General features: G+C 32.3%; 1 protein-coding gene across 1 annotated transcript in view; it reads left to right on the top strand.

The window, feature by feature from the left end:
• The window catches only part of LOC148303708 (protein takeout-like), a 34,827-nt gene that overhangs the window by 7,818 nt on the left and 7,630 nt on the right, over positions 1-19,379 (top strand). The window contains exon 2 of the mRNA XM_088269519.1: positions 16,654-16,894. Coding sequence (XP_088125645.1) covers positions 16,654-16,894 — 241 coding nt within the window. The remainder of the gene's footprint in view (positions 1-16,653; positions 16,895-19,379) is intronic.

Genomic DNA, 19,379 nt, shown 5'->3' with positions numbered 1-19,379 from the left:
CTCTCCTTATGATTCATCGTTCACTTTATGTAATACCACTACTAAAAAACACTACATGACAACCAAATTCGGAATAATCATTCTATCATCAGGTCAAAAGTAGATTTAAATGGGATTGTTACAGACTGACATATTTACAAAAATTTAAAAAAAATTAAAGAAAGAATGAAGACATTGGAAAATGAATGAATTAAATTAATTACAATCAGAATATTTTTAAAAGTGGACTTGTAATTGGGTGTATAATAATAAAATAAACAATGTGTTGCTTTGTAATTAAGTTTATAATTAAAGTTTATTCTTAATTTATCTTTATAATATTTTTTCTATCTATCTATCTGATTCTGACAGTTCAGAATATTATATTTTTTCTATCGGAAGTCTTTTGTTTTATTCTGTGCGACACATGCGACATCTGGTGGTAGAACTGTTTTATGTAGGTACTATTTGTAAGTACTTACTAAAACGTATAGGTAGGTACCTAGGTATTTTATTACATATATATATATATATATATATATATATATATATATATATATATATATATATATATATATATATATATATATATATATATATATATATATATATATATATATATATATATATATATATATATATATATATATATATATATATATATATATATATATATTTAAATATTCCCATGGTTAGTATCACAGACTCTTTAGTCAGAGTTTCTTGGTTTGAACCCACTCTACCACAATTTTATACCTTTTGCAAAAATGAGCTGCTTAGGCTCACAGAAATAGTATGAAGAATATATATTTATGTAGGAGTATATCCACATACGTGTATGATTCACTTTATCTATATAATATTATTCCTATAACTTTAATGATGATTAATTGTATTGAAATTTTTAACTTATTTTTGTAACGGCTATTTCACCGTATGAAGGCATCATAAAAGGGTATCTGAAGAGCCAGGATACACATATATCAGTACAAAATTAGTTTGTACGAATACTGAATCATATTGTAGGAATACTGAAGCAACACGGTAGAACAAGAGGTCATAGTCATCCCAATCTTCGAGTATTGAACCAGCGTCCTGTGGCGACGCATTTAATGAATCCATTGTTTACGATATTTGGTAATAGTTAATGTCTGTTTAACAAAAATTAATGTCTTTGTAACATACGTGTTCAAATATACTTAAAGTGTCAACACCACGCTTCATAAATCGCATACTCAATAGCCAAGTGTGTTAAGGTTTATGGGACTTACGATTAGGTAATTTAGTAATCGAGGGTGTTATTAACAAACGGTGTTTAAAAATAATTACAAATTACTAATTAAAAATAAACGACACAAAAAACTGAAAAAACTACATCTTTCAAACGATACCTATCATCCGAAATACAAAAAATCATATAATTTATGAACTTTATAAAATAAAACAACGTTGTTTTAACCAATTTTTTTATTTGTACACTTTATCCAACCGGTTTCGACAAGAACCTTGTCATCATCAGGGTTTATATAGTAAATTCTAAACCATTAAAATACTCATAGTTAGTTAAATACCCTTCCCTTACCAAAAACTAACACGCACTCCGTACACCATATGAAAATATGATTTAAAAAAATATGATTTAAAGAACTCCTGTTGAATGAACCTAAATGTTGTTTTTATTGTGTTTTTATTGTGCATTAGTTGTTTTATTTCATAAAGTTTATAATATGTGCCACAAGTATTTGCGAAAAATATTCAACATATAATTTATATTTGAACTAATAACTTTGTGATTTTATCATTTTATAAATAAAATATAGCTTTGTTTTAAAATCACTATAAATATTTTTTATAACTTCATTATAATATCTACCGGTACCGGTATTAATCAGTTTTGAAAAAGAAGCGGTCAGCTTTGAAACTGGTATACATTATAATTGGTTTGAAATCGCATTATATAGCTTTGAAACTGGTATACATTATACAGAAATAGTGATATATTTACTAAGTAAAACATTAATTAAAAATTATAATTAAGTTTGAATAAAATATTCATGGTGATTTTAAAACAAAGTTATATTTTACTTATAAAACAATTTGTGGAAAATTAGTACGCTTTATATCAGCCTATTCAGTTCAGTAAAATCGCGAAATAATGGATTAATTAGGCTGAGGGAGTGTCCGCTAAAGCCGAAACTCCATTTTATAAAAACAGGTGGAAAATGAATAAATTTTATGTCCGTTATATTCGAAATTCGTTAAATAGAGTCCTGTTGTACCGAATTTTACTGTGTTGGATTATCAAATGTGCTGGTAAGAATAAAGATTATCACTTGAAAGTTATTGTCCTTGTCTTGGGCAGCTCTAAACAGCGCCTTGACGGTCCTGATCCCCTTCCAATCTCGTATATTCCGGAGCCAGGAGATCTGTGTTCTCCCCACACCTCGTCAGAGCTCGTATAACTCTCCTCTTTGCTCATGTCCCAGAGAGAACACCTTCCGGACCTTGATATCAGTCAGCAACTGTCTCCTTGCTCTATCAAATAGTATTAAAATTGCATAAAAAGGAATCATAGAAATACTTAAAGTTCCGAGATATCTCAACATAGTATTACAGGGCTTATTACCTGTCATGGGCTGGTATAAATGATCATTTTATACACATGTAACATCCACGATTTCACCAATGATTAACAACCACACTACTCAAAGTTGTATGTTCCTTCAATCGATCGATACTTTATTTCACATGCGAGTTTTTGGCACCATCTATGGTTGAATTGAGTAAAAAAAAGACCTTTGAAATGAATGTCAGATTCTTCGCGCATTATTGTACTTACTAGGAGATACTTTGAAAATATTATTTCAATTTATTTTTTATTTATATTTTTGACCGGTAATTTCATTCTCAATATTTTGAACGTATCCAAGACTTTATTATTAAAAAACACAGAATTTTTACAAGCTTCTCACTAGTCTGACAATGGTGAAACCCTATCACTTACTAAATAAAATAAAATAACTGTGGAAGGGCTGTATAGTGTATTCTATTATATAATATAATATAATATAATATAATATAATATAATATAATATAAACCGAGAGATTTTAACGCACGGTAAAGAAAGAAACTCGATTTAGCCTTTCCTGTCGATAATTTAATATCTGATACTGAGTCATGATCCAAAGTCATCAGCTCTTTGCTTCAAATTAATTAGTTTTAACTATAAATACAATATATGTAACGCAAGCAAAAAATTGATATTCAAAAGCGTCATTCGACATGTGATGCGTCATAACACCATTTTGTGGGGTAAACAAGTTGCATAACTTAGTGAAAATAAAATCTTGATATTAAATTATGGCGTAGTTGAAATTCACTAAAACATTTAATGTATCATATGTATATATATACTATATATATTGTACCCTCCGTCGTTATTCTTGGAAATTTACTAAATCGATCAAAACGGGTTTTTATTAATTATGCATATCAACAATTTTATTAAACGACACTATAAGAAAATTTATTGAGCTGAGTTAACGAAAAATTTTAATGAAATATTTCTTTTGACATTTCATCAAAGATGAAGAAGAATATGGAAATCTGGGCATTTGCGGGCTGACGACCGTCATAGGCTGGTTTAAGTTATCATCACTTTACACACGTGTAACATTCTTCAATTCTACCCATTATCGATAACCACACTACTCAAATTCTTGGAAGTTCTATATATTTGAACCAATCAAGAAACCTTGTTCTTGAATCACTAAAACTTCTCTACAGACATCTATTGGTGAGATGAAAAGAAGCTTTTTATTGAGCAGAAACTCTTATATTTGTATTTAAGGCCCGAATCCTGGATTGTAAAATAACATACATGAGAAACGCCAGAAAATATCCCTTTCATTTTATTATTTTAGCTTATAATTTGACCAGGTAATTTATGAATAACATTTTGAGTGTGTCCAAATACTTATTCATAAATGTGGATTATCTCCAATTATAGGAGTTATTTATTATATTATTTTTTGACATCTCAACATAGATGAAGAAGAAAATGGATGTCTAGGTATATTCGTAAGCCCCGTAAATGCCCAGACTTCCAAATTCTTCTTCATCTATGTTGAGATGTCAAAAAATAATGTGATAAATAACTCCTTTAATTGGAGATAATCCAGATTTGTGAACAAGTATTTGAATACACCCAAAATGTTGTAAATAATAATAAATTATTTAAAATTTCTCTCCCATCGATTGGTCAACGTAAACCATAGAGTATAAACTCGCCAGACGGCCGACAGCTCGTAAAGTAGGTCCCTCACACATCCGAGAAATGCAGGAAGTAGGTCGTGTGCTGCAACGGATAATAAAAGTGATTATAATATTCGCAACGTTCCACTCGACGGCCGTACCTATTTCACTTTCTGCGTAAACATTGCTCGGGTTTTTTATTTGGTCATTTCACAGTCTTGCATGCGTAGGTACCGCTGGCCAGTGACGAAACAATGACCGGACGAATATGTGTTTTGAGATTTACATAGAAATACTACCTGTTGCAGATGTTTTGAGATTTACATAGAAATACTACCGATTGCTGAAGCTGACTCAATATCCGGAATATTTCAATATGCTTTCTTTCATATAAAAAATTAAACGCTTGTATACGACCACTTTTTGCGATACAGTATCGAACAGATTAATTGAAACAAAAATGTTTTTAATTCAATTCAATTCAATTTATTTACGATTAACATACATATTACAAACTTTAAATTTGCGTATGCATTAAAATAAAAAAAAATCTAGAATACTATTGCTAAAGGTGTAGAAGAATCCCGCTTCGGAAAACTCTTCAGACACATGGAACAGATCAATATCCAATGGGATATTGTTCAACATAGCAGTAGCTCTTCCTACAGGCATAACCATCGGCAGGTTGGTCCTGTGTACAGGAATGTGAAACAATCTATGTCGACGCTGTCTTAGGTAACTATCGGGAACATACAGACCAATGCTCCGCATGATTTCAGGATTATCGATCATACCGTGCAACAATCGATAAAAGGTTTATCGTTTTAGGGGTGTTCCTCGTATTATGGACCAGGGCTGCTTCTTTTAGTGACTGAGATGATGATGATGAATAGTGAGAAGTATCACCCAATTTTACTGGATAAGATACTACCAGAAATACAAAAACGAAGGTCAAATGGTAATGGAATATTTCAGCAGGATTTAACCTCCTGCCACAAATCCAAAAAAATATTAAATTTTTCACAAAAAAAACAATGAACAGTGTTGGACTGGTCAAGAATTTGGCAGACATAAACCTAATTGAAAATCTATCGGCAATCTGTAAGAATCGGCTCTCCAAAATTGATTGCCCTACGGTGGAAATCTCATTTTGTCCATAATTCAGGTATAGTTTCGAGATGAAAAAATGGCATCCTCGTGCCAAAACCTTATAGAGAAGATGCCAAGAAGAGTAGAATCTTTGACTGAATCCAAATGAAATTATATTAAATATTAATTTGTGATGTAACTAATTAACTAAAGATTTTATAAAACTTTTCCCGGAAATACAACGAAAATTTTTTTTCAATTAATCTGTTCGATAATTTTACATATTAAAAGCATTGTTAAGTTTGTGGTATGGTAAAATAACTCTCCTTATCATTCATCGTTCATTTTGCCTAATACCACTTAAAAACACTACTTTATGACTGCCAGTTTCTTAATAATCATTCCATTGTCAGGTCAAATGTAGAGTCCAGTAATTTTGTTACGGTTAAACTCTAGGTTTTAAATAAATAATGATTTTTTTAATGTAAACACGACTTGTTTCGAGAACTACATATTTTTTCATCAACACGTTAAAATAATAATTGTATTGTTTAATACCCTCCTTATCATTCGTCGTTTACTTTGTGTAATACCACTTAAAAACACTACTTGTGAATGAACTCTTGATTCCGCGCTAGAGATCGATCGTGCGATTTTTTTAAGAATATATAATGATTTTTTTCTTTATTTTGTCTGTAAGGGACACACCCGCTAATAATCCAGTATCTGAAATAATAAATAAAATTAATAACGTCTAAAGAAAGTAGTTCAATAATTCCGTTTATGTAAATTCTCCTTCTTTTTCTTCTGCTTGGTGTAGATCATGTGATCTGTTTTTAAGAGGGATAAGCCTCCTGCGATGTCGATTTCCAATTGTCGATCTCTTTGGTGGTCTGCCCGAAAGTCGTCTACCTTGGAGTTAGGCGTACAGTGCAATGGGGGGATTTTTAGAATATATATTGGGAAAAAGGGAAAAATAACTTTTTTCATTGATAAGTAATATATCCATAATAAAACAAGGTTTTTGTTGGATTGAATTCTACATTTGATTATGTTTATCTTAATACGTGACGCATTTCATCTTCTTAGGACACTATCAAACACAATGGATTGTTTGATAATGTCCTAAGAAGACGAAACGCGTCACGTATTAAGATATATACAATTAAATGTAGAATTCAATCCAACGAAAACCCTGTTTTATTTTGGATAAACTACCCAACAATTCAATTTAGAATTCTACCAACTATCTGCAGTTACAATGAAGTTAGTTAATTAGTCTTTTCGTTTCAAAATCATGTATTTTTCTATAAAAAAACCGTATTTTAAGCATAAAATTTAAAAACGGCAAATATTACCAGGGTTTTATGAAAATTAAGTTGCGATTTTTCGTATAATGGGCCTTAACAGATAGCAAGTCCCATCATGCTTACGTCATCGCACCAACCGTCTACTTTAAGTCAGTTTCTAACCATCCATCTACTTTGAGTAAGCTGGAAAAGCCGTTTTGTAATTTCCTCGCCTGATTCCGTATTGCAGTCATGCCATAACGAAATTTCTATTTGTTTTATAAAGCTTAGCTACATTTCCTAAATCAGATAATTAATTACGCCAGACTGGAATTTTCCATATACCTGGTTGAAATTTTTAACGCTGAATGGAATTTTTAAATCGCACTAGTAAAATTTTTCAGTAATATCCTTATAGAATTTGAGCATCGCTCTATTTGGGCCTCAATTTTACTTGGTGATTCATTAAATTTCGTCATTATTTCGCTGTTTTGTTTTGATAATTTAACGTTGTTGCGTTTTAACGTTCTTAAGAATTTCAATAATTTAATTGAGACATAATTAATATTCAAACCTTTATTGTTAGTAATGATATTATACCAAATATTATATCCATGAGTGTTTTTATAACAAACGTTTTTATTTTTTGATTCTGAAGGCTTTTAAGTACACACATACACACACACGAGCTTATGTGTTTGTTTACATATATCTCTGTCCTAGCGGCCAGACTATGGAATGAATTACCTCTCCTTGTAAAAAATGCACCTTCTCTAATAACTTTGAAGAAACGTCTGAGACATTACTATCTATTATTAGTATCTTGACTGTCCATCAAACGTCCTACCTTAGTTTTTCCCTCTACCTCCTTCCCTTAACTCCATTTATCCTTTGCCTTCCTTATTATCATAAATTTGTAATTTATATTTTTTTAAATGTTCAAGTACTATCTACCCTCTGATTGCAAACAGGTGTATATGGTATCAAACGTTTTGACCAATATCACTAGTCTGTTTTTTGTAACATATGTTATTTTAATAGACAATTATTTAAGTTATTTTTATACTATTTAGTCGCAGTCTTTAATTTTTAATATTGTAAAATGAAAGGGAAAATATGTACCGAAATGAATTATATACACTAAGTAAAATAAGACGTAATTATATTAAAATGAAGAAAATATTTTATAATAGTATAATATTTTTTAACCGTTTAGTACGGATTCCATAATGAAATGCAAAAAATGGCTGATATCAACAAATACATGTACAAATGACGGTTAGTTGATTTTCTCGTAAAGTTTATGTGGACGTCATTCCGTGATTATATTTACAATTTTACGAAATATGGAAAATAACATAATCATCCTTGTTCTATATCAGAGGTTCCCAACCTTTTCCAGCATTTTCCCCTTTGAAATATTGTATACTTCAACCGATCATTCTTCGATGGCCAGTAAACTACTCTAGAACCTTAAAAATAATAATAATTTCATGACAGGCGCCGTGGCGTTGGGTAGACGCTCGACTGCGAAACTGGAGTTGCGAGTTCGATTCGCGCCAATTGCAAAATGAATTTAAAAAATATTTATTTTCAATTAGTCTGGGTATTTGTGATGTATTTTTCTCATTTACCTTCCCTATCCTTACTATCCTTCCAGACAAGCATCTAAATAGACGCTTTGTGGGTTATTCCTTTTTTTAATCGGTCATTTTGTGGCAATATCTATCCATATTTCATTTAAATTTCACTTGGTGAATACCACTTTTTCTTTAAAATTCATTCAAATTTCACTTGGTGAATACCACTATTTCTTAAAACCTATTGTGACACGTGTTTCGATGCATTCCGTATCATTACGATGTTTGAAAATGATGCGGAATGCATCAAAACAATTGTCACTTTGGATTTTGAAAAATTAGAAGTGGTGTTTACCAAGCGAAATTTACTTTTAAAATAATAATAATTACATCAAAAGCCTTCTTCTAAAAAGAAGGAGAAGGGTAAAAACCCTCATGGGTATCCAATGGTGCACAAGGTACTGCCTCAAATTCTTGCAATGTTGTCTACGTTAGAGATCCCTGTTACACATAATGTTATTGAAAATATTAAAAAATCAAGTTTTTGTTCATTAAAAGTTGAATTCGAGGCCACCTGTGTCACATAAATAACAATATCAAATTGAATTAATCGCCCACAGGTTTTTTTAGAAAATGTTCCAAAATTAACATTTTTAAAGTAATTATTAAAAACTTATTTTATGCATGACATTTATTAAAAAAAATTATATAATAGATATTCGCATATAAAAGAAGTATAATGGTGAAATAAGGAAGGAATGTAAAGCTGAAATATTCATAGTCGATACAATTAAGAAAGGTGTGCTGAGATGGTTCGGACATGTGGCACGAATGAGTGAGAAAAGAACGGTAAAACAAATTTATGAGACGAATGCAGTTAGAAAACGGGGCAGAGGACGAACGAGGAAAACTTGGCATGATCAGGTATGTCAGATACTTAAAAGCGATCAGGTTAGGAGTCGAAATAATCGGCGAATATGCATGAGGAGCAATGGAGAGAAGGATCCCAAACATATCCTTTATGTACAACATTTTGAGTGTGTCCAAATACTTGTTCACAAAATCTGGATTATCTCCAATTACAGGAGTTATTTGCATATTATTTTTTTGATATCTCATTAAAGATGAAAAAGAATATGGAAGTCTGGGCATTTACGGGGCTGACGACCGTCATAGGCTGGTTTAACTATCACTTTACACACGTGTAACATTCACCAATTCTACCCATTATTGACAACCACACTACTCAAATTCTTGGAAGTTCTATATATATGAACCAATTTTTGAATCATTGTAATGGAATCACTAGATCTGTTGGTGAGATGAAAAGAAGCTTTTTATTGAGCAGAAACTCTTATATTAGTATGTGAGGTCAGAATCCTGGATTATAATCACATACATGAGAAACGCCAGAATATATCATTTTTATTATCAAGCTTATAATTTGACCACATAATTTATTAACAACATTTTGAGTGTGTCCAAATACTTGTTCACAAAATCTGGATTATCTCAAATTACAGGAGTTATTTTCATATTATTTTTTGACAAAAAAATAATATAAAAACTATAAAAATAAATAATATAGAAAACTAAATAATATAACTCCTGTAATTGGAGATAATCCAGATTTTGTGAACAAGTATTTGGACACACTCAAAATGTTGTTAATATCCCTCAGGAAGATAATAGATGTGACTCAAAGAATCGCGGAACAAATTTGGAACTGGGCAGGTCATGTGACACGTATGTCTGAGGATAGATGGAAAAAGCAGGTGCTTGACTGGAGGCCTAGAAGCGCGGGTAGGCTCCAGAGATGGTCCGATGACATTGAGAAAGTGGCGGGCCTGCACTGGAAGAGCGTCGCGTCCAACAGACAACTGTGGAAGTCCAAGAGACAGGCATTTATTCAACACTGGACACAAGAAGAAAGCTAAAATGTAAATAAGTAAGTAGGGTGTATGAGGACATTTCACTCACTCCTTTCACGAACGTCATAAATCAAAAATCGTCAATTTTCAGTTGTGGATATTTTCGGAATGCCAAAATATGTACTATATCCCAGCAAAAGATGCATATTTTTAACTTAATACTTACCAGCTACAGGGCAGAAAGTGTTATTTTTGCATTTTGAGGAAAATTAATTGTTTAATATTTTTTTTAAATATACTAAATATTTTTCAAATGGAGAAAAAACCTTCAGGTTTTACCTATAAAGATATGTTGCACAGTAAAAAGTTCAATAAGTGGCTTGATATTTATTTTTTATACATTGTATTATATTTTGAAACTTAAAAAACGTGCTCCTGAAAATCTAGTTTTTTTATTTATGACGTTCTTGAAAGGAGTGAGTGACTTGTGAATGCGGAAGAGTCGAAAAATGTTTGCAAAGACAAAGTAATGTGAACCTAAATTGTGGTCAGCACGTTGTGCGACTACAAGCTCTAGCTAGACCGGAAGAGATCTCGAGTTAGGTCCAAGAACGAGTCGCATTAACCTTGGCCGACCTAAAACCCGTAGGTCGGATAACATCCGGAAACAAGGTGATAGAAACTGGTTGAGGACTCTTGCAACCAGGAAGGAGGATGCCATGATTGCATAATATCAGGATCTGGTAGATATCAAGATATCAGAGCGGAGAAGCTGTTTCACATCGCAAGGTACAACTCTACAGGGCAATGATAAACGCCAATATACAATATACGGGTACGGTATCGAAAGATGACTAAAAGGTACATATGGCTCACTCCTTTCAAGAACGTCATCAATAAAAAAACTTGATTTTTCAGGAGAACGTTTTTAAAGTTTAAAAATATAGTACAATGTATTCAAAATAAATATCAAGCCACTTATTGAACTTTTTCGGTAAAAACTGAAGGTTTTTTCTCCATTTGAAAAATATTATGTATAGTATATTTCAAAAAATAATTAAACAATACCTTTTCTTCAAAATACAAAAACAACACTTTCTGCCCCGTAGCGGGTAAATATTAAGTTTAAAATATGGCTCTTTTGCTAGGATAAAGTACATTTTCTGGGCATTCCGAAAACAAGCACAACTGAAAATTGACGATTTTTGATTTATGACGTTCTTGAAAGGAGTGAGCGATATGTATTATTTTTTTGACATCTCAACATGAAGAAAAATAAAATTAATAAATAAATAACTCCTTTAATCGGAGATAATCCAGATATGTAAACAAGTATATGGACACACTCAAAATGTTGTAAAACGTACTTACATGTTTCGTAACCACGTTTTCGTTTTATCTTCAAATTGGACATTTGACAAACCAAATTGGACGATTTACAGATCAAATCGGATGCCTTATAAATCAAATTGGACGTTTTACATATGAAATTAGACGTTATATTGTATTTAATAAAAAGTTTAGTCGAAACTAGTCATGTTTACATTAGTTGACTCTCAAAAAGTGGTCTATTACAAGTTTTTTTTTTAAATATTTAAATCATCATGTTTTTCTTCAAACTTAATGCTTTGTCAATAAATAATATTGGCTTATTATTTAATATTTGTTAAAAACAATTTTAAAAAACAAGTATGGAGGAAAAACAAAAAAAATATTACTACTCTTGTTTAAATACACATTTATATGTCATACTTAATAAACATATTCAGCACCAGATCAAATAAGAAGAAAAAGCTTCAATTCTCATTTTATTTCACCAATTTTTCGAGTCAGTGAAACATGAATGCAAGTACCCACTCACCCTTGAACTCATGTTTAACCAATAAATTTTCTTCAACGCTTATTTAAATTATGGCAAAAATCCTGCCATACTTGATAGTGAGAAATAATGCATATTTCATGTATTGAGAGGGCCGTGTCCTTAGAATTAAAATAAAAATATTAAAGAAAAAAAAACAGTTCAAGAACGCAAGGAACTGATTTATTTATATATAATATAATTACATATGTATTGAAAACATTGATTATGAAATTGCAAGGATTAATTTGGAAAAAAAATTGGAACAGTTTATTGATACCCATGAACATTTATTAAAATATAGTAAAACCTCGATATAACGGACTGTTTGGGGAGAGGGGTGTCCGTTAAAGCCGAAAGTCCGTTATATAAAATTATATATAAAATATATATTTCATTGCTAAACTATTATTCTTCAAGCTTTATTAAATTTATCATTAAATTTAATTTTTAATATTGATTTAAAAGTATCATTTTTCATTACGTTGTGGTCCCATGGTTAGTGTAGCAGACTCTTGAGTCCATTTCTGGGTTTGAACCCACTCTACCACAATTTGGTACTTATTTTTTAATAATGTGCCGCTTAGGCTCACAGAAATAGTATGAAATAGAAGTATTTTTAAAAATAATAAAAACACAAATATTTCTCTTTAAAAAAAGAATGTATCATTATGAAATTGAGTTTATTTCTTACTTTTTACATCAGGGCTTTTCAAATCTGCTAACCTAACTTATTTTAATACTTTGAGACGCCCTTAAACATCATCATAGCGAGTGTTTTAGCCTAGAATTTTCACTCATGAATTACATTAAATTATAGTAACTTTAAACATAAAGAGTAAATCCACTCACAAGTAGGCATAGGCTATGAAACTTATAAAGTTGAAGCCTGATTAGGGACATGATAAACAGTGTTGCATAAGCCGTAGCTAGATTTCAGAGTCACTTGGACGTTAGGTAATTAAAAAAAACATCATCATGCAGCTTGAAATTTGACCAGAATATTTAATTAATAACATTTTTGGGTGGGTTCAAAACCTTGTTCACAAGTCTAAACTCTTGTGTATTTTAGTATTTTTGAAAATAATAAAAATTTAATATAATAAAGATCATGACCAAACTTCCGCTGGGAGGACTAACGAGTGATAAGTTATGTTTGGGTGTAACGCTCGCGTGAGGTGGACGAGGTCACGGGTTCGATTCCTTATAATGCCAAAGGCAAGGTTGCATTGAAATAATTTGCAAGGAATATAATTATGCGTAAATTCATTCACATCTAGAATATCCTTACATTACTTTCACTTCTATGCATATTAACATAAGCATTGCTAACTTCGGTATTACTTTAAATAAATAAATTTGATTTGTTTTTTTCTTCTGACAAGCATTAAGGCTCGATAAACGATAAATCGCAACTTAATTTTCTTTAAACCCAGGTAATATTTTACATGATTTTCGCTTAAAATATCTTTTTTGTATCGAAAAATTAGTTTTTTCTTTGAAATAAATATATGGTTTTGAAAAGAAAATTTAGTTAAAGGTAAGGATTTAATTAATTGAATCGGCATTCACTTTGTGGTAAAATCTATCCATTTTTTATTAAAATTGTACTTAATAAATACCACATTTTCTTAAAATCTACTGTGGCATGTGCTTCGGTGCATTCCGCATAATTTTCAAACATATGTTTTCGGAATGCCCAGAAAATGTACTAAATCCCAGCAAAAGAGGCATATTTTTAACTTAATATTTACCCGCTACAGGGCAGAAAATGTTGTTTTTGCATTTTGAAGAAAAAGTATTGTTTAATAATTTTTTGAAATAAACTAAATATTTTTCTAATAGATAAAAAAAACCTTAAGGTTTTACCTAAAAAGATTCCTTGAAAGAAAGCACAGTAAAAAATTCCACAAGTGGCTTGATATTTATTTTTAATACATTGTATTATACTTTTAAACTTTAAAAACGTTCTTCTGAAAAATCAAGTTTTTTTTATATATGACGTTGTTGAAAGGAGTGAGCGATATCGTCATCGTCTGAATTTTTTAGATACATTTAAAATATATCTTTTTACTTTGTACATATTGTTAATGCATTCGACATTTTTTATAATTATTTATATTTCTAACTTGTAGTCATTGAGTGTATGCAAATGAATTTAGTGACATTTTTTTTTATCCTTCATTAGTCTGTGATTTACACCAAATTAAATCAAGGAAACCACGTTATTAAATTATCAACATCGAGTTTTTATTTATATATTATTATTATGATAAAAAACATACGTGTATTAACTAATTTTACTACTGACCTTTGCAATTTAATGTGAGTCGGTTCGTGAGTGAATATATCTTTGACACTTTTAAAAGATGACCCTTTTATTAACATTTTATTTACATAATTCTTAGTTGCCCTTCAATTTTTATTTAAATCTTAAGGTTAAAAAAACACCGGATTTGGTATATATTAGTTATTAATAAGCAAAAGAGATTTATAAAAAAGCGTCAATATTGACCATAAAGTCTTATAATAACGTATTCAGAAATTGTGCTTAATAATTCATTTTAACACAAAAAGTACTTTTTTTTAACAAAAAAGGTCCTGGAACTCACTTCCTGTCAAGTTTTTCACTGAAAAAAAAATTTTGAAAGATCATTTAAATATCCATAACAATACCATTTATTATCATATTATTTTTGACATCTCATCAAAGATGAAGAAGAATATGGAAATCTGGGCATTTACGGGGCTGACGACCGTCATAGGCTGGTTTAAGTGATCACTTTACACACGTGTAACATTCACCAATTCTACCCATTATTGACAACCACACTACTCAAATTCTTGGAAGTTCTGTATATATGAACCAATTTAGAAACCTTGTTCTTGAATCACTAGAACTTCACTAGAAACATCTATTGGTGAGATGTAAAGAAGCTTTTTATTAAGCAGAAACTCTTATATTTGTATGTGAGGTCATTATATATTATCATTTTGACGAACTATATAAATATGGATTGTAACAAAGTAAGCTAAAATATTATTTCGTCTAATTTATTTTGAAATATAAAAAAAAAATCCCTGAAAAAAGGTGCTGGAACGCCGCGTTACATGGAAAAAAAGCCCTGCAAAAAAAGTATTGATACTTAGCTGTTTTTTTATACGATAATAGAGCTAAGATGCGTTCAAACACATCTAAGCTGCATTTTCGTCATTTTCCATGACTGTCATCAATCTGGCAATATTCGTATCTTGTTTATTATAACAAACCTGCAGATGAAGCATAAGCTTCCATAACTAGTAGTAAATATAACTCAAGTGGTAACAAAACGAGTGTTTGGTAAAAAATATTTAAAATATCCATTATATATATACTTATAAGGTACAAATAATAATAATAATAATAATAAAACCCTTATCCACACCCCAATGGTGCATAGGGCACTGCGTTATATAAACGCAGTGTTATCTTGATCGTTTACACATGAAGGAAAGGTGATCAGCCCTCCGCTTCAGGCACCAGTCCAGGGTAATATTGAATAAATATTACAGTGAAAAAATAACTTATATTTATTTTACCCCCCTTTGGAATCGAACCCGGGACCTCCAGAACGGTAGCCGAGCGTGCTGACCATTACACTACGGAGGCGGACAAAGGCGGAGGTACAAATACACGAGTATAATTTAAAACATCAATAAGTTAATTTAACAATTTCGCGCGTGTGTCAGCGCGTGACCTTAGACACATTCCCCACCGAGTTCACATCGCGAGTGCATGCGCCGCGAGAAGTAGGCCGTCTTATGTAACACTCTCACCGCAGCCAGCAAGCAGCGCGCCCGCCCCACCCCCCGCCCCCGTCACTCTCTCGCTCTCTCTCTCTCTGCGCAGAAGAAATGGGAACGCGTTGCGCAATAGATCACAGCAGACGGAGCCGGTCGACGCGCCACTTACCCGCGCAATGTGCCGGTGACATAATAGCAATAAGCCGGCAAATTGGCGGTCTTGTAATTCAATGAAGATGTGACTTATCCGTATTATATGGATATTTATTATGTTTACAAAATTACGCGACAAAATGAGACGACATTAGAAGAGAAGAGAAGAATTACAACATTACAGCAACGCCTCGATATAACCGACCTCTATTTAATGTACTACAGATATAACGGATAAAAACATGTCGAATTATTTAAATTATTTTTGACATCTCAACATAGATGAAGAAGAAGATGAAGATAAGAAAAATTATGTGGAATTCTGGGCATTTATGGGGATTACGACCGTCATAGGCTGGTTTAAGTGATCACTCTATAGAAGTTCCAAGAATTTGAATCGTGTGGTTGTCAATTATGGGTAAAATTAGTGAATGTTATACGTGTGTAATTCACACGTGTAACATTCACTAATTCTACCCATAATTGACAACCACACGATTCAAACTCTAGGAACTTCTAAATTTATTTAAGTAATAGGTAAGAATATGGTATAAAATGGAATGTGTTGGAAAAGGAGGGGAGAGAAAATAATAAGAGAGTATTTGATTGTAATAAACAATTTTATTTCATATAGCTTTGTAAATAAATATTGTTACTTGTGTGAATTCACCATCCTGCTCGTGATTGAACAATTATATGTTGTTATCATAGCACCATCTCTAGATGGTCCATCTCTATGAAATTAAATTACATGTAGTTTTCTTTTTATGTTAATTCTGTGTGTCTCTTTCGGCAGCGGAATACATCTTGCCGTGCAGCCGGAGCGACCCCCAACTGAACGCGTGCATCAAGAACTCGTTCACGCACCTCAAGCCCTACCTGGTGGGCGGGCTGGCCGACCTGCAGGTGCCCAGCATCGAGCCGCTGCACATCCCCTACATGGGCATCGAGAACGGCAACGGGGCCGTGCGCATCAAGGCGGCCTTCAGCAACATGTCCGTCGTGGGCGCCAGCAACTACACCATCACGAGGATCAGGTGAGGCGGAGGATCCGAGTAGGGTGTTAGGATTGTGATAGCAACTGCACCAACAGAGGTTCCAATAGGGTGTTAGGATAATTATAGTAACTACACCATCACGAGGATCAGGTGAGGAGAAGGATCTGAGTAGGATGTTGGCAACTGCACCAACACGAGGTGAGACAGAGGTTCCAAGTATAGTGTCAGGATACTAATAGCAACTTCACCACCACGAAGTTCTAAATATGGTGTAAGGATACTAATACCTACTGCACCAACATGAGATGAGACAATAGGGTGTTAAGATACTAATAGCAACTACACCATCACGAGTGATCATCCTGATGGATGAGGTGGACGTTTCGAATAGGTGGTAGGCAATTATACCTACAAGAGGTGAGACAGAGGTTCTTAATAAGTTGTTAGAATAGTAATAACAACTACACCACCACGATGTAAGATAGAGGTTCTAAGCAGGGTGTTAGAATACTAATAGCAACTATACCATTACAGGGATCAGGTGAGATAGAGGCTCCAAATAGGGTGTTGGGATTGTAATAGCAACTACACCAAAAGAGGTTCTGGGACATTAACACCAACTAAACCATCAAGAGGTAAACAAAGGTTCTAATGGAGCATTGTTCCGCAAATTGTGTGCCGCGGCACACTGGTGTACCGTGGTGATTAGTTGGTGTGCCGCGTAAAAAGTCTAGTTTTGAGAAAATAACACAACTGCTCCAAATTTTGATTGCCTGTGCTCAGTTCAGTAGGGTCACATTTCGCATTTAACATAATATGTTAAATATGTTACTATAACATGGTAAATGTGCACCTCTGAAATTTCTTAATTTGGTAGATGTACCTTGAATAGAAAAAGTCTGCGGATCACTGCTATTACAGTGATCCTCCCTCTTACCTAATTTTTATAATGGTGTAGTTCGTGTTAATATCCTAATACTCTATTTAGAAACTTTGACCTGATCCTCGTTATGGTATGGTTGCTGTCCGTATTCTAATACTCTATTAAGTATTAGAATACGGACAGCAACCATACCATAACGAGGATCAGGTCAAAGTTTCTAAATAGAGTATTAGGATATTAACACGAACTACACCATTATAAAAATTAGGTAAGAGGGAGGTTTTTAAATAGGCTGTTAGGTTACCAATAGCAACTACATTACCACAAGGATCAGGTTAGACTGTGAACAGGATATGATCATATTATTTTTTGACATCTCATCAAAGATGAAGAAGAATATGGAAGTCTGGGCATTTACAGGGCTGACGACCGTCATAGGCTGGTTTAAGTGATCACTTTACACACGTATAACATTCACCAATTCTACCCATTATTGACAACCACACTACTCAAATTCTTGGAAGCTCTATATATATGAACCAAATAATAAATATACATTAGGATTCGGTTAGGTTAGGTAAGGTCAAGTCAGGAAGCTTTGTGTTTGAGTTCACCGGAGCTATCAATGGTATGTTTTTTTGTTTTTTTTTTAAATTGCAGATATATTTATTATATACCTTCTTATTATGTACAAGGTTTATGGATCATCAAGTAAATTTTTATTTCTTCTAATAAAAAAAAGTTTTATTTGAATCTGTGTTGGGAACAGAAGAGATAATCTAGTGCGGGCCAATCAGGAACTTCTTAGCATTTGCTAATTGCTGGGAGGAAACTGCTAAAGAAGGACTGTTGAATATCATCAACAGGCCTTCTGTTCCACTACTTCCCACCGTTTGATGGGTGGTTTGAGAAAACTTTTATTCAGCAGAGATCCTTATATTTAGACATATGCAAGATCCTAATCAGATCCTAATCTTATTTTTTGTCATCTCATCAAAGATGAAGAAGAATATGGAAGTCTGGGCATTTGCGGGGCTGACGACAGTCATAGGTTGGTTTAAGTTATCACTTTACAAACGTGTAACATTAACCAATTCTACCCATTATTGACAACCACACTACTCAAATTCTTGAAAGCTCTATATATATGAACCAATTTAGAAACCTTGTTCTTGAATCACTAGAACTTCACTAGAGACATCTATTGATGAGATGTAAAGAAGCTTTTTACTAAGCAGAAACTCTTATATTAGTATGTGAAGTCCGAATCCTGGATTATAATCATACACATGAGAAACGCCGGAAAACACCATTTACATTTTTATTATTTAAGCTTATAATTTGACTGGATAATTCATTTACAACATTTTGAGTGCGTCCAAATACTTGTTCACAAAATCTGGATTATCTCCAATTAAAACAACTCCTGTAATTGGAGATAATCCAGATTTTGTGAACAAGTGTTTGGACACACTCAAAATGTTGTAGGATATGATCACGTGTTTAGATGGACTTTAATAGTTAGAAAATATTTTAATAGAAGCGTTTAATGTAACCGGCGAAATATGGTTTGTACGGTGAGATCAAACATTTTTTTTCATATACAGGAAATTATATAAACATAGGTATATTTACTAAGCA

This window comes from Brachycentrus maculatus, unplaced genomic scaffold (assembly GCF_059751285.1).
Source record: "Brachycentrus maculatus isolate JH-2025_06_01 unplaced genomic scaffold, ASM5975128v1 h1tg000354l, whole genome shotgun sequence".
Taxonomy (NCBI): domain Eukaryota; kingdom Metazoa; phylum Arthropoda; class Insecta; order Trichoptera; family Brachycentridae; genus Brachycentrus; species Brachycentrus maculatus.
The sequence above is the reverse complement of the archived record's forward strand: the minus strand, read 5'-3'. Positions and strand labels throughout refer to the sequence as shown.